Genomic DNA, 15734 nt, shown 5'->3' with positions numbered 1-15734 from the left:
CAGTCACTTTGCCTGCTTAGCTCCCTGCAGTCTTGCTATGGAGTCCAAACCGTGGACACAGGGTCCAGCTTTTCTTGGCTCATCTAGAATCCACAAAAAGCTGATTTGGCTGTAAAGGACCAAATTAGAAATGATTCTCAGACTGGTTTGTGCAAATGTTTTTTTTTATTTCCACATTTATATCACAAGGTGTCCACTTACTGGACCATATAGCAAAGTTGCTCCCTTCTGCATCCTGAGAACACAGAAGTCTAGGTACTGTACATTCACTAAGGCTCCTTGTTTTTGCAAATCGCGTTATGACAATAACCATAAGGCAAACGAATCTAAAGGAATGGTCATGAGTGTTTCCAGCGCACAGACAGGTCTCCTTGCCAAACAGTACAGCTTTACACACCAGTAGCACCTGTGGGAACTTTGTGTTTTGGGGATGGGACCCTAGAAAGGCGGAGTTTTCTAGATATGTGCAGGAAAGGGAAAATGAAAAGGAAAATTATTTGGCTGGTGGTAAGATGGAAGATAAAATAAACTCTAGAAAACTCAAACTTTTGCAGCATTTCTTTAAAAACTGGGTTTGAACTGAAAACAGGTACTAATGTGTAGATGCCCATGGAGTGTGGGGCAAACTGACCAGCCAGGTCTGCCTGATGTCAGCAGCTCACCAAATCTGAGAAGCTTCCGACACCAGGACAGAAACACTGGCCGGGCAAGGTGCAAAGGCCATGGGACTGCCCAATGCCTCAGACACTCAGGGCCCAATCAGAGAACAGAAAATGCAGATAGATGACATGCGTGCCTCTGTTGCTGTTTTAAAGGTAATGTCTCCCACAGGTTTTCTGTGCCTGCCTACAACTGAGGTCCCAGCTCATGGGTGCTGGGACATGTCCGCACCTCTTCTGGGGTGGGGGACTGATGCATTTTATAGCTGGTTTGCTATAGAGTTCTGAACTCACTTTGCCGGCCTTCCTTCCACGCGATCCTTCCTTTGTAATATTGTTAGTAAACTGGTAGCAGCATTTCACAAAAGAAGGAAAATTTTGAGGGAAGAGCTCGGAGAAACCTCTAGACCCCTGCCCCTCCCTTCTGCCTCAGCTGGGCTCCAAACCAGTGGAGGCTTCCAGGCCCGGCCATCCTCCTGCTAACTGCAAGGTGGGAATGCATTTAGAGGCTGTGGGGCCAGTCAGTCTAAGCAGACATAAGGCAGAATGTTCAACCGCCCGTCATCGCCGTGCGGATCAAGCGATATGCACTGCGTCCAGTCATACCAGTTACCCTGTGTGTCCTGACACCCGTTCACCCCTGGCCACTGGTGGGCCTGGATTCTGTCCAGATCGTCCTGTGTGATCTGGCGGCTCAGCCCTGGGAGGTCAGTGGGCGAGCCCAGAGGCAGTAGCACATGTGGTGTCCTGGCCCCACGCCGGGTGCTCTCCTCCTGCTTCAGGTATTCAGACATGAAGTGGTGGGCCCCAGGGGTCTGCGCGCCTGATGAAGAGAGCAGGCTGCTCTGTCGGCTTAGGTAGGACTGAATGATCTCATTGCGTGACAGCTCCTTCCAGTTCGTCTGCTCAAAGGGGCTTTGGAGGCTGGCCTTGGCCTCCGGTTTGTCCAGCTCTGTCCTGGGCTGCTCCGTGTGCACAGGGCTGTCAGCCTGCACTGGCTCTTTCTGGGTTAGAGGTCTGATCTGTCTTGTCATGGGGTCAAAGGTGAGCTTCCGCTCTTTTAACCGGACAGGCTTAACACCTGCCTCAGCCACCTGGCCGTCCAAGTTCACGGTGTAGTCACGAGGCCGGTACCTCTTCTTCTTTTTGCTGTCCGAGCCACCAGGGGAGGCCACATCACTGTCTGCCCTGGAAGAGTCTGGAGAAAAGCCAGCCCGAGGCAGGATGGGCTCAGCTGGTGGCAGTCCTGCTTTACAGCCTGGTCCAGACAGCCGCTGGTGTCCCTCAGGCTGCTCCAGCCAGTGCACAGGGCTCTCAGCAGCACTGGGCAACAGCTCAAGCCGCCGCACAGGGGGTGTGGATGGCTGGGCCAGTGGCAGCGGTGACGGCACCTGCGTGACATCTAGTGACTGGGGCCGAAGCAAGGGGCTGGGCACAGAGCCCTTGGGTGTGTACGGGCTCCGCTGGCGGGCAAAGGAGCCCTCATGCCGTGAGTTCCGGGGACTGAAAGAGCAACGAGGCGGTCCCTTGGGGTGGGGGAGTCCGGGGGTTTCGTCTGCCCTGTCCAGCTGCTGTAGCATTGCAGCCTTGCTCTGTAAGCAGGGCCCAGGGGGCTTGCCCAGTCCTGGGGAGCTGGTATGTGGCCTCACGGCATTAATGGGGATCTTGCCGCTGTGCTTGTCATTCTCGCCCTGCTCCAGGCGGCTACTCTCGGGGCCCATGTGCCTACCGCTGTCCAGGGCACCCAGGAAGCTCTCAGGGCTTCCACCTATCCCATTGGTGGGGAGAGGTGATGAGTTGGGGACCAGGGAGTCATGGCTTGCTTTGGAGACCTTGGAAGGTGGCCCAGGGTGGCCAAGGTCACGCTGATCCCCCCGGCGCTTGCGACTGCCCAGTCTGTCCAGCCGCTGCCCAGGGAGTCTCTGGATGTCGTTGCGGTTCTTCAGGTCATGGATGCTCTTAGGTGCGCCCGCCACCCCCACCTCTGGCCGGCAATTGTGGGCACCCCCATTAGCAGAGCCAGGGGCACCTGCCAGCCCCCGAAGCGCCGCCTCATTCTGGTGCACAGGCTCGATGAGCTTTTGCCAGCTCCGCAGCAGCTTTTTGGCCCGCTTGGCGAGCTCTTCATTCTTGGTCTTTTTGCGGACGTCGTTGATGAGCTTCCCAAGTCGAGTCTCCTACAACCAGAGAGAGACCATGACACCCTGTGATCCCTAAACCACTGGCTTCCCAGACATAAAACCCACAGGAAAAATGGGTCCTTGGCAACATCTAAATTCTCAAATCTAGTCCTCAGACCCTAGGGTCCCAGGCTAAAGGCGGCACTCTCAGAAGCACCATCCTACAGACTGCTGGCTCCAAGGCCACTGCAAGACCACATTGTTATGGAAGTTTTCAGGGTGAGAGCACATTGTGGCAAAAGCAACAGCAAACAAAGAGCCCAGGGCCTGTGTTACCCACTGCAGCCTCCCCCAGGAACCCCTCTCACCTCCAAGTGTGCAGGGCATCCTGCGGAGGATGGAGCCCCAGCTCTGGGACTGACTACCCATCCCAGGTTCTTGCAATGCCCATGGAAAGATGGTATTCTTGTGCTTGTACTGCAGGTTGGGGACACTCACCTCTAGTGCCTCTTTGGTAATGGGGTATTTCTCCAGGCTGGAGATGACTTCCAGCACCGCCACCATGTTCCTGATCTGCAAGACAAGAGCCATTCATCACATCCCTGCCCTTCTAGCCTGGCTCTACCTCTCCCACACCAAGAGCCAGTGGAGCTGGCCATCACTGAAGCCCTGTCCCCACACCTGCTCCTCGGCCAACAGGGCACTCACTCTCCCATCCACACACATGCCCACATGCCTGAGTGGCTATTACACAACCGAAACTCGTTTATGAAACAAGATCCACCCTTGACCCAGGAGCTGCACTCTACTCTGCCATCTGATGGGGTGGAAGGATAAAGTGTTTATTAAATAAAATGCACCAAGCTTAAAAGATCTATACATAATAATCCAATAGATTTGGCTACATTACCAAGACCTTTAGAGTTCATCCAAAGACACCATAAAGAGAGCAGAAAGTCACAAGATGGGAGAAGACAGATGTCACAGGGCCCCAGGGATCCAAATCTGGACCATACAGAGACCCTGGGCAAAATGTAGGAGGTTGCAGCACCAGGTGTCAAGTCTCCTAGTGATCAGGAAGTGCAGACTGAGCCCTTAAGTGGACATACTGCATACACCCACCTGGCAGAAACAGTACCTGACAACACTAGGGAATTCTTGGAACACCCGGCTGGGGAGCAATGAGCTGTGTCTGGTACAAGTATGTGTGTGTATCTTAGAACCTAGCAATTAAGTCCCTTTATGATGTCTACTGCAAGCCAGACCCTGCTCTATTAATACATGTTGCCACCTTGTTTAATGGTCACATCAATCCCAGGGTAGGTACTAGTATTATTCCATTTTACAGATAAGAGAAGACACAGAAAGTTCAAATTATGATGACACCATTGTCATTTAGGAATTGAAGAAACAGAGTGAAATTCAAGAGCCATAGAAATAAGCGATGCATAGCTTTTGTGCACAAGAGGGAATTCAAACCAAGGGAAGGGAAGCACAACATGAAATGTGTATGGCCAATTTCACTCACACCAAGCACTGCAGCATATTCAAAGTGACCCACAGACCTGCATGAATGAGGAAACTCTCATGCTTCTAGAAGAAACAAGAGAAGATTGTTGCTACCTTCAGGTAAACAAAGATTTCTTAGGAGCCCCAAAGTACTAACTAGCCAAGAAAAAATATGGACAAACTGGAAACTGGCTTCATCAAAGTCAAGAACTCCGGCTTTAAAAAAAGACACTGCTGATGAAGAGGAAAGCCTTGGCTTGGGAATGTAGGCTGACAAAACATTCCCTCCGAAGGATTTGGAAACAGGATAAGAGAAGAACTCCTACCCTGACTGGTGTGGCTCAGTAGGTTGGGTGGGCGTCAGCCCACAAACTGAAAAAGTGCCAGTTCAATTCCTGGTCAGGGCACATGCTTGGGTTGCGGCTAGGTCCTGGTTGGGGTTGTGCAAGAGGCAACCAATCGATGTTTCTCTCACACATACATATTTCCTCTCTTTCTCCCTCCCTTCCCCTCACTCTAAAAATAAATAAATAAAACCTCCTGTAGTCTCACAAATCCAGCAGCTACAGATTTCCAGCAGGCAGGTTTCCAGTGGGCAGGCAGGCTGGCTGGAAGGGGGAGCCCACACCCAGAATAAGCCCCCTATCCCCTCTAAAACCACACAGTGAGCATATCACCCTCCTACAAACTCACACTGCAGAGCAGAGTTATGTTGGCATGATACAGTCTGGAAATGTGCACCTACCACCCAGCCACTGCAGCATCTCCTTGTAGCTTTCCTAGAAATATTCCTCACATCCACAAGCCTTGTCGCATATTTTAAAAAACAACACATGGTTTTATGCCTTGCTTTTTCTAACATCTGAAACATCAGCAGCACAGACCTCACCTTTTGCTCAGCCTTCTAGTGTCGGAAGGCCCCACTGAGCAGAGCCTGTTTGGGGACACTTTGGTGTTTCCACTGGCTGTTACAGATAAACCTACAATTACCACTCTGACCAGACATGACTGTGGGCTAACAACCAAGCAGCCAGTGGGACTGTGGACTCCAAGGCCACGAACTACTGTAATTAGCCCCCAGGAAGTCTTGCCAACACCATGGCGTACCAGTTTCATCTTGCTGCCAAAGTGTTCATACATGATCACAATCTGCGTGGCTTAAACAGAACACATGGGTCATCCTGGGTTCTGGAGGTTAGGAGTGTGCGAGGGTCTCCCTGGGCTGTGACCCAGGTGTTAGTAGGCTGTGCTCCATTTGGTGGGCTCTCAAGGACCCCTTTCCTGCTCCTTAAGGTGCTGGCAGAATTCAGTCCCACAGGGCTGCAAACCTGCAGACCTGAAGTCCCTGTTCTCTGTGACTGTTATCTGAAGGCCATTCCTAGCTTCTGGAAGGTGGGGCGAATCCTGGATCGCTGTCCCCACCCCACGCACACTCAAAGTCAGCAATGTGTGGAGCCCTCACACCAGACCTCTGACCAGTCGGGAAATGGTCTCTGCTCACGAAGATTCCATCAGGCTGGGCCCGCCAGGACAATCCAGGTCTACACCCTTAGTTTAGTTATAAAAGTCCCTTTTGCCATGTAAGGTGCCATGTGTCCAAGTTCTGGGGACTAGGACGTGGACATCCCTGGGGACTGTTACTCTGCTGGCCTTGTATATTCCCAGGTAGGAAAATTGTGTATTTTCTTACCTGCCCTATTTCAGGCTGAAGGCAGCACAGTGACCACAGAGCAACGACAGTGGCCCTTACTGTGCCTGAGGAGCTCTCGCAAAGCCGCCCCTCTGCCAGGGGCCAACTTGCATCCTGGTAACAATGGCCTCGTCTCATGAGGTTTTCATTTGGGGATGTATCTGTGAACACATCCAGCTGGCTCTAAAAAGCTACTCCAAGCTGCACCGAGGGAATGGGTATGAGAAGAGACACAATCTATACCCTACACACCTCTAATGTGCCGTGAGCAGGGATGCAGTGGCAGAGGAGACTGTGGTGAGGAGGCTGGTCCCACTGGGAGATGAAGGCCACAAGCTCCCTTTTCCTGGCCCTGGGATTCGGCCCCAGCGGGGTCCCAGGCTTGCCACATGCCCTGTCTCTACCCTGGTGACCTCACCCTGGTATATTTAGAGCTCTGGGTCCCCACACATTCCTGAACCAGCAGTCCCCACAGAGCAGGCCCAGCAGCACAGAGTGTCCTTGTCCTTGGGCAGACGCTGTCCCACTGCCAGGCAGGAGGGGGAGACAGAACACCTGGGCAGCCCAGGGCTGGCAGCCAGCTGGTGCTGCAGACACCCCACAGCCGGGACCCTCTTTGGAAGCTGCACAGGAGCTGAGAAGGGACAAGTCTGTGGGCCCTGCCATAACTCAGATGGTATGCAGGGAGGCACTCAGCCCTGTGAAAAATGCTGCCCTCTGTCTCCCACCTTCTGCTCCCACTGCATGGAAGTTCACAAGTCTGGCCCCAAGCCCTGGCCCTTACTACACTGGACAGACAAAATCTAGGGGGTCTGTACAGTGTCAGACCAGGCTTCTGGCCTCAGAACCAGTAAGCAGTATCTCACATCCACCAGCCTCATGGCAGACAGTGGCCCTGACCCCGGACACAAGGTTCCTCAACCTGCCTTACCAATCTACACAGCCACCTGCTCAGGAGTGGTATGCCTCCCACTCTGGATGAAAGAACCTGTGAGCAGCACAGACGCCAAGGTGACATGGCCAAGGGGAGGCTCCCACAAAGTCCATGACTGTAAAGCCCAGCACAGGTCCTCAGGGCAAGGAGATGGGTGTCCACTACAAGGCAGGCCAGGCATGCCTGCGGCAAGGGCGTCATCTGAGCAGGGTCTCCTTGTATGGACATTAGAGGTCCCAGTGGCATAAGCGAGGATGCCAGGAAAATACAACCTGCCTTCTACCAACTCTGGCTCCAGTGGGAGCTGACGGCTGCTACCACCCCAACAGACTAACGTACCTATCTGCATGAAAACACATGTTCTCATCACCACAGAGCACATAATGCTCCATCCTGCAGGCCAGGGTGAGGGCCCCATGCAGTCTCCTGCTGTCAGAGACAACCCAGCACATTCATGACGCCCCCACCCCTCTGACTGTCTCCCTTGGGATTCTTCCCAGTAAAAAACACCTCAAAACCACCTGCCAAGCAGCTTTCCCAAAAGAGGCAGAATCCACACACCAGGGAACCTGAGCACCAGCAGCCTTTCATTTCCTCTTAGAGCTCCCTCAACAGATGCTGACTAATTTGTATTTTTGAACAATTAATGAGCCTAGTATCACCTCCCCTTACTACCAATGATGACTTCCTGTGTGAACTGCTTACCACTCCAGCCCACTCATCCAACCCATCTGTTTTCAGTATTTGATTGGTCTCTTTACTGGAAATAAATACTGCTCAGCCATGGAGCCCACAGAGTGGCGGCATTTGCCCTGCATACATGTAGCACCTAAATGTCCCCAGGGGAGGTGCAAGATGGGACAGAGCTACTCCGGAATGGTAGTAGGCAATGGAGAACACTCAGAGAGGACCCTAAGGTGTCCATTGCAAGGGAGGGGCAGGAAGTCACCTCAGGTGTGACGCAGGTGTCCATAAAGTCACCCATGACTACTGGTAGGACTGACTCCATAACCACCTTGCTGATGGTTCTCATTCTGAAGACTCATGGGGCACAATCTGGTACACTCAGTCAGACAGCTAGAACTTGGGTGTCCATTTTGGGCAGCCACCCTCTCCAACATCACACTCGCAGGCATCCCCTGGCAAGAAGTGGAGAAAGAACCCTCCTAGTAAGAGGAGAGAAAGAACCCTCACTAAGCACATCCTCATTACAGTCCGGAAACGGGATGTTCTTCACTCCTGACCCAGTTCCCAGTGCTCTTAATGGGTCTTCTCACCAGGTGAAAACCAAGAGTAGGCACAAAGGAAGTAAAACAGCCTGCGTTCTCAGAAAACCCCATAGTCCCTAACCCTGCCAGCCTAGTTGGGGGCGGCTGCTGCTTGACTCTCAGGCAGCAGGAAGAATGGGGTTGGACATACACAGGCAACAGCCCCAGGGAGGTGACGGCACCTCTCAGAAGCAGTCTAGGAAAGAGTCTGGACCATGGCAGTGCAGGCTGCCACCATTCCTGCTCAGGTGATGTCCCCACCCTCCCTCATCCCGAGTCACATGGGAGCAATGATGGAGCCTGCACGAACTTCCACAGCACAGCATGCTCCAAATGAACACTCAAGGAGCACTGCTCACTCTAATCTTTAATGGCACATTTTAGATTCTTTACTGAAGAAATGATGCCGCCTGGAACATGGTACAAAAGAACCTGCCTGGGTGTCTGTTGGGGGGAGGGTCAGGGTAGAAGAAACCATGTTGACCTGGTAAGTAGGGTTATGAGTTGGTATCTACTGATGCCAGGATGGTTACATTATTCTCATTTTGTTTGAAATTTACCACAACCTTAAAAAACAACAACAAACCTACAGGTTATTAAATACACGTATTTCCTTACATTTGGATGGGGCACTTCACTAGACCTAGAATGACAGGGCAGCTGTGTGGAGGTGAAATGAGTGGATATCGTTTTCCAACTCCTCTCAACGGCTCTGTGCTACACACTTGGTGTGTGTGTGGGGAGAAGGCCAAGGGCTGGGTGGTTCCACAGTGAGCCTGTTGCCAGTCCCTTTACCCTCGACCCATGGTGCCAAAACAGCCTGCACTCCCGGAGCAGAAAACGGCTTGGGGTCCGGGTTTCCCTGCTAAAGAGCACAGAAGGCCAGAAGCTGTCTGTGCAGAAACTTCATGCAGGAGAGGCCCTCCTGCCCACAGCCATCACAGGGAGGGTGTGTTCCAGGGCCCACAAGGGGCTTTTGATATTATGGCCGAACACATGACACACCAGAGCTCTTATCCATCTGTGGATGCCATTGCTCTATTTCAAGGGATATGTAGGTAAAGCCTAAGCTCTGAATAATTACCACCTGGGGGGAATTCCACTCTGATGTGAAATAAGGAACCAAGACATCAAGCTTCAGAGTCTGTGAGGCCCCTGGTTTATGGCTCTCTTCCCCATGCATCATGGAGTCTCACTCTACCAGAAATACCCAATCTTTCGGTAAAGAAGCCGAACATGAGGGGCCATGGTGAAAATGGGGAAACTCTATACTCCCTGAGGCATGAGCGCCGGTGGGGCCGCCTAGACGGACTCTCACAGGACGGCCGCGCCTTGTTGGCTTCCTCAGCGTCCAAACTCGAGGTTTTCATCCTTAAAACCCCACTTTACAGGTAAGGAAACTGAGGGTTCAGGGCTCGCCACACACCTAGAAGGTAGTGGACTATGGCCTTATATCAGCATCCTACCCCATCCCCTCCTGCCGACCTGCCACAGCAGGGAAATAGACAGGTTACAAAGAGCTCCTCGAAGCCACAGAGGGACAGCAGCCTCATGCCCAGCAGCATTTTCAGATGGTCTTCAGGCTGCCTTTGCCTTCCTCTCTTACAGCCAGGGAAACCCACACCCTCCCACCAAAGTAGAGGCTTCAGCCCACCCCCAAGCTTACCCTGAGCTGCAAGCCACTTAGTAAATGATGGTGGACCTGGAGTCTGCTCCCCTTCTGGCTGTAGATGGTGCACACTGAGGGTGGACTCACCCCGCCTCACTGTCTGGCCAGTGCCCTGACCACCCTGTGGGCCTGCATCTGTGCAGGGCAGCCCACACCAACTGGTTCAGTGGGCTCAAGGATGGCTGGTCAGCAGTAAAAACCATTTCAGTTTAAAAACCAACAATGTGGAAGTCATCTTTTCTTCTTTTAAAACGCAAAATGGTCTAGACAACAATGACAAAAACCACTTAGCTCAAAAGACTCTGGATGTGTTCATCAGCAAGCAAGCTGTCCTTCCAAACCAAAACATGCCACAGATGGCACCCAGAAGCAACCAGACTTTGAGCTTTTCATGTGCTGAGCATTCTAATGCCTTCCTCAGCTGAGTCACCGTTCCCTGCCAGCCACACAGCAGGTGCCAGCCGTGTCTGCTGAGGGTGTTTGCACAGGGTGAATGAAACAGGACTTTGCTGGGTGAGTGTGTCTGTGATTTCTGTCCCAGCAGTAACCATTTTCAGCCGCAGAAAGTCTTCCTGCTTCTGAAAACTCTACGCATGTTCCCTGGCGGATGCTGTCCTGTGACCTGAACTGCCTCAGTCACAATCTGGTGCAAGAGCCTAGCCCGTGTCTCATCATGCAGTCTCCCTGAGTGAGGAAAAGAAGTCAGTGCAGCTTGGTCTTCCTTCTCAGTTCTGGAAGGTACAGCCTCCTTGGCCCTGCTCTCCCTTGCCTGGTCCCACAGCCAGACAGGAGTGAGGGGGACCTCCCTTGGGCAAATGCCATGCCAGTGCTGTGTCTGGCAAAGGCACCATCCTCCACCAGGATGCCGTGGAAGCCTCACAGCCACAGGAACAAAGCCTCTGGCAGAGGAAGAATGACACTGGGGTGCAGGGTAGGGGGTTTCTCTCAGGTGCAGCAGCCAAGCTCACTGCTTGCAAATGCACAAAGGCACTTCCTCATCAATGGGGCCCATCTGCTCCCCAGGAGCTCCCACAGCTGGAGCATGCCTACCACCTGTATGGCCTCCCTGTCCGCAGAGCACCCACAGCCGGAGCATGAAATTGCAGCTGTAACTGGGTCCAAGGGATGGACCCCCAACCCCCCGCCCAGGCAGCAGACAGAGCATGAAGGAGTGGGCAGGGGAGGCATCACTCCTCTCTGCAGCCCCAGCCTCCAAGCTGTCCCTCTCTCTCCTTTATATCCCAGCAGCTCTTTCCAACAAAACTTCGAACTTAAACTCTCCTGACCCCTGAATTAGGTCAAGAGAAAGTACAAGTGATGTAATTCAGCCATTTTTGAGAGCTCTCAACATGTCATCTGTGAACTGGTTCATTCCTATACTGACACAACTGAAAAGTCTGAAAGCCAAGCAGGCCATTTATGTCTGCCAGATACGCTCAGAGAGGGGCCCAGCTAGCAGAGTACCCAATGACTTGCATGCTGGAGAGGGTTTCTCTCTCCCAGCCCTGCTCCTCTAGGAGTGGCCGGCCAGTAAGAATGCCATCTGTGCAAGACAGAATGACGAGACACTGATGGGAGAGGCTCACAAGTGCTCAGCCCACAAGCACGTGAAAATGGGCTATCCAAAACGACAATGAGCCAGCCTTTTAGCAACTGATGGGGGCTAACCTCCAAGGGACTGTTACGTAAAGCAACAAGGTGAAAACAGTACACTCCAGAGCTGCCAACTGAAAATACCCGGCTGTGGGGCTGGGCAGAGATGCAGTGAGGCCCAACTCTCATGTAAATGAAATCAGCCACCAACCTGAGCCCCTTCTCCATGTTCTGGGAAGTCCAGGCAGAAAGTTGGGGAAAACTCAGATCATATCTGTAGGCTCTCAACGGTGCACTGACCACTGCCCTTGGCGACTTTATACCTTCAGAGACCAGGCCAGGCATGCCTGGCCAAGCCGTTCCATGGCCCCAGTGCAGTGCCAAGAGGCTACCCCTCCCGCCTACCTGCTACCCCACAGTCCTGGCTATGTGTGGGGTTGGAGTAATGGCAGTAGCAGAAGGACTTTCTCAGTGGTCATTCCTGCAACAGAGGCCACACTGGAGAGAACCAAGGACTACCACCACCCATGGAACAGGAGGGTGAGTCTGGGCATTCAATGTCAGACATCACGTAAGGATGGACACAGACCCTACAACCCAGCAATTCCACTCCAGGGCACGCAGTAACAGAAACAAGAGTATCAAGAATGGTGGGGGCAGCCATATTCGGAACACCTCCAAATGAAAGACACCTGCGTGGCCGAAGTGTAGGTGGTAACTAGGTCACAGGTTAACCATCAACACAGAATGAAGGGACCACTGCTAAACACAAAGATAAATTTCAAAACTGTCAGACAGTGAAAAGCCAGAAACGCAAGAATACATTCTATATTGGAGTGCAAAACTTCTTGATAGTGACAAAGTCAGGGAAGTGGGGGGTGGGAAATGACCAGGAGACAGAACAAGAGTGGCTTCTAGAGAAATCCTCTATTTCTTGACCTGACCAGGGTGGGTTTACTTGGGTGTCTTCACTTCATAAACATTTACTTCATAACTTATGACTCCAGCACTTTTCTGGATGTATGCTATACTTTAATAAGAAGCTGATCTTATACAGAGGTCATGCTGTCCTGGAAACAAATGCCAGAGCTGCCGAGGTTGAGAGGAGGAAGAGGCCCTGGCAAACCAGCCCTTCACTCCCCTCCCCCAAGGAGGCACAGACCCTCTGAGTTCTACAGAATAAAGCCTGAGGCCTGTGGCACCATAAGCCTAGGCTACCCCTGAGACACATGGCATGTACTACGCTTCACAGCTCAGAGAAACATGCCCACGTGCTCCTCCTGTGTAGGGGTCAGTCTGGGAATAACAAGGGCATTCTAAAGGTTCCAGAGAAGTACTCAGTAAGTAGCTCAGTGTCCCCAGCAAGACCAAGTCTAAGGTTATGAGAGCAAGGCAGGCAGGCAGCACCCACTGCCTGGGTATCACCTACCAGCACTGTGCTGGGCATCTGTTGCCTACCACATGCTGGTCTCCTCTGAGACCACAGACCTCAGCAGTATTATGCTGCTGCCCCAACAAGGAAGCCAGGACACCTGTTACATACCTGGCCACATGTTCATTTCTGACCTAACCTGTGCAGTCAGCCCAGGCCTGCCTCCATGCAACAGGCCATTAGCAAGCCATACTGGTGACCTGGGCAGAAATGGGAAGCTGGCTCAAGGGAAAGCAATGTGACAACTACGATAAGGCGTCTGCATGCCTACACAGGAAAAAAGACAGCAAAGAAAGGGAGACTAGAAATTAAATTGGGGAGGAAGATAAGACTTAAAAATTGATGTAATTTGTCAAAATAAAAGGTAAAAATGAAAAAGCTTTATGATCATTCCAATCAATATAGAAAAACATTTGACAAAATTGTAAATCTTAATAAAAACTTTCAGCAAACTAGGAATAGAAGAAAATCTCTTTCGCTGATAAAGTGCTTCTACAACGCCCACAGCTGATGCTATACTTGAGGGTAAGAGGCTGAATGTTTTCCCCCTAAGAAAAATACAAGATGCCCTGGGTGGTGTAGCTCAGTGGATTGAGCGCCTGGCTGCAAACCAAAGGGTTGTGAGTCTGATTCCCAGTCAGGGCACGCGTCTGGGTTGCGCTCAAGTGGCAACCACACACTGATGTTTCTCTTCCTCTCTTTCTCTCTCCCTCCCCCTCTTTAAAAATAAATAAAATCTTAAAAAAAGAAAAGACACAAGACAAGAATGTGAGCTTATCACTCCTATTCAGTCTTGTCAGGAGTTTCCAGCCAATACAATAAAGCAAGAAAAAAAAGTCATTCAGCTTGGAAAAGAGGAAGTAAAACTGTTTTTATTTACAAATACCAGAATAGTGTATATGAAAACTCTTTCAAAATCTACAAGTTCAAAACACGGCTCAGAGAATTAAAAGAGGCCTCAATTAATGGTGAGATACAGCAAGTTAATAGACTGAAAAAGTCAAAATCTTTAAGATGTCAAGTCTCCCCCAAACTAATCTGTAGATTCAATGCAACCCCAACCAAAATTCTATCAGGGTCTTTGGGAGTAATTGACAAACTGATTCTAAAATTCATATGGAAACACAAAGGTCCTAGAATAGCCAACAAACTTTGAAAGAAAGAAAATGGAAGGCTCACATTATCTGACTTTAAGATTTACATAATCAAGACAGTGTGGTATTATTTGTGCCAAACAGATCAATGAAACAGCATAGAGTCCATTAGCAGACCCACACATACACAGTCAACTGATTTTTAACAAAGGTTTCAAGGCAATTCAATAGGGAACAAATAATTTTCAACAAATAGTGCTGGAATAATCGAATAGCCATATGCAAAAATCAACAGTAAAATAGCTCTTGACCTCTACTTCACCAGATAAACATTAATACAAAATGGATCATAAACCTAAATATAAGAATTGAAACTACAGAACATCTACAGCAAGGATGTCAAACTCATTTTCACCAGGGGCCACATCAACCTTGAGGTTGCCTTCAAAGGGCCGAATGTAACTTTAGGACTGTATAAATGTAACTACTCCTTAACAGTTGAGTGAGAGCCCAGCACTGCTGCAGGGTAGAAACCAGGTACAAACTGCAGAAAAAACATAAACTGGATTTTAACAACATTGAAAATCTTTGCTCTTCAAAAGATGACATTGTTATGAATATGAAAAGGCAAGCCAAAGACTGGGGAAAATATATATAAATCATGTATCTAAGAGAGAACTTGTAACTAAAACATATAAAAATTTGCTCAACTCAATAATAAATAGGCAACGAACCCAAGAGCAGGGGGTGGGCCGAGGGGGTAATGGGTAAATGATCTAAACAGGTATTCAAATCTTTCTCCAAGGCAGAAACACACATGGCAAACAAACACTTGATGAGATGCTCAACCACATTATTAGACATCAGGGATACACAAATTATTGGGTTGGTCGAAAAGTCTGTTTAGTTTTTCTATAAAATAAAAAACACATTTTTTTCATTTTCACCAATAACTTTATTGATTTGTATACTGTGTGTGTCAGTTATCTCCCGCTACTGGTTTCCAGGGGATAGAGGCCAGAGGTACTGGCTAAACATCTTCCACGCGTAAGACAGCCCCACAGCAAAGAATTATCTAGAAAAATGTCAATAGTACCAAGAAACTTCACTAACCACTTCTGACATGTTCTATAAGTCACAGCACCATCTCCATATACTGCACAAATCTTTTTTTGGACTTCAATTGTGTTTTTACAATTCTTGAAATAAAGTATAATATGCTGAAAATGTTACTTTTCTTCCACCTTCAATATTAAAATGGCTGCACAAAATTTCACCAATTTTTAAGTTGTTTTTTTAACAATGCACACTATAACAGCTGTCATAATACAATCTAACAAAATTGTTTTGAATAAATTAAAGACTACTAAGTGCTGCTAGAGCCATCACATGGAAAAAAACAAACAAACTTTTTGGCCAACCCAATAAAAAAGACTGACCATACCCAGTGAAGGCCAAGACATGGAGCAACTAGAACCCTCATAGACTGCTGAGTGAGAGTTTAAGTGGTATAATCACCTCAGAAGATATTTTGGCAGATTCTTAAAGCCCATCACATTGTGAATGGATGAACTGTAGTATACCCATAAAATAAACTACTACTCAGCAACAACAAAAAAATGTAATGAACTACTTATACATATAATGTGCATAAATCTCGAGACAGATATGCTGAATAAAAGAAAAACCGAGACCAAAATAAAATTTTAAAAAGTGTACATTTTATGATTTCACAAAATTCTAGACTAATCAACAGCGACAGAAAG

General features: G+C 49.7%; 1 protein-coding gene across 3 annotated transcripts in view; it reads right to left on the bottom strand.

Annotated features, from left to right (window-relative positions):
- Positions 1 to 146: 146 nt before the first annotated feature.
- Positions 147 to 15734, bottom strand: part of MED26 (mediator complex subunit 26) — a 44664-nt gene continuing 29076 nt past the window's right edge. For all 3 annotated transcript variants that reach the window (XM_037028622.1, XM_037028623.1, XM_037028624.1), the window contains 2 exons: positions 3278 to 3352; positions 147 to 2836 (listed from right to left, as the gene is read on the bottom strand). In XM_037028622.1, coding sequence (XP_036884517.1) covers positions 1181 to 2836; positions 3278 to 3352 — 1731 coding nt within the window. In that variant the 3' untranslated portion in view covers positions 147 to 1180. The remainder of the gene's footprint in view (positions 2837 to 3277; positions 3353 to 15734) is intronic.

This window comes from Sturnira hondurensis, unplaced genomic scaffold (assembly GCF_014824575.4).
Source record: "Sturnira hondurensis isolate 20B ecotype Veracruz unplaced genomic scaffold, ASM1482457v3 Scaffold0020119, whole genome shotgun sequence".
Taxonomy (NCBI): domain Eukaryota; kingdom Metazoa; phylum Chordata; class Mammalia; order Chiroptera; family Phyllostomidae; genus Sturnira; species Sturnira hondurensis.
The sequence above is the reverse complement of the archived record's forward strand: the minus strand, read 5'-3'. Positions and strand labels throughout refer to the sequence as shown.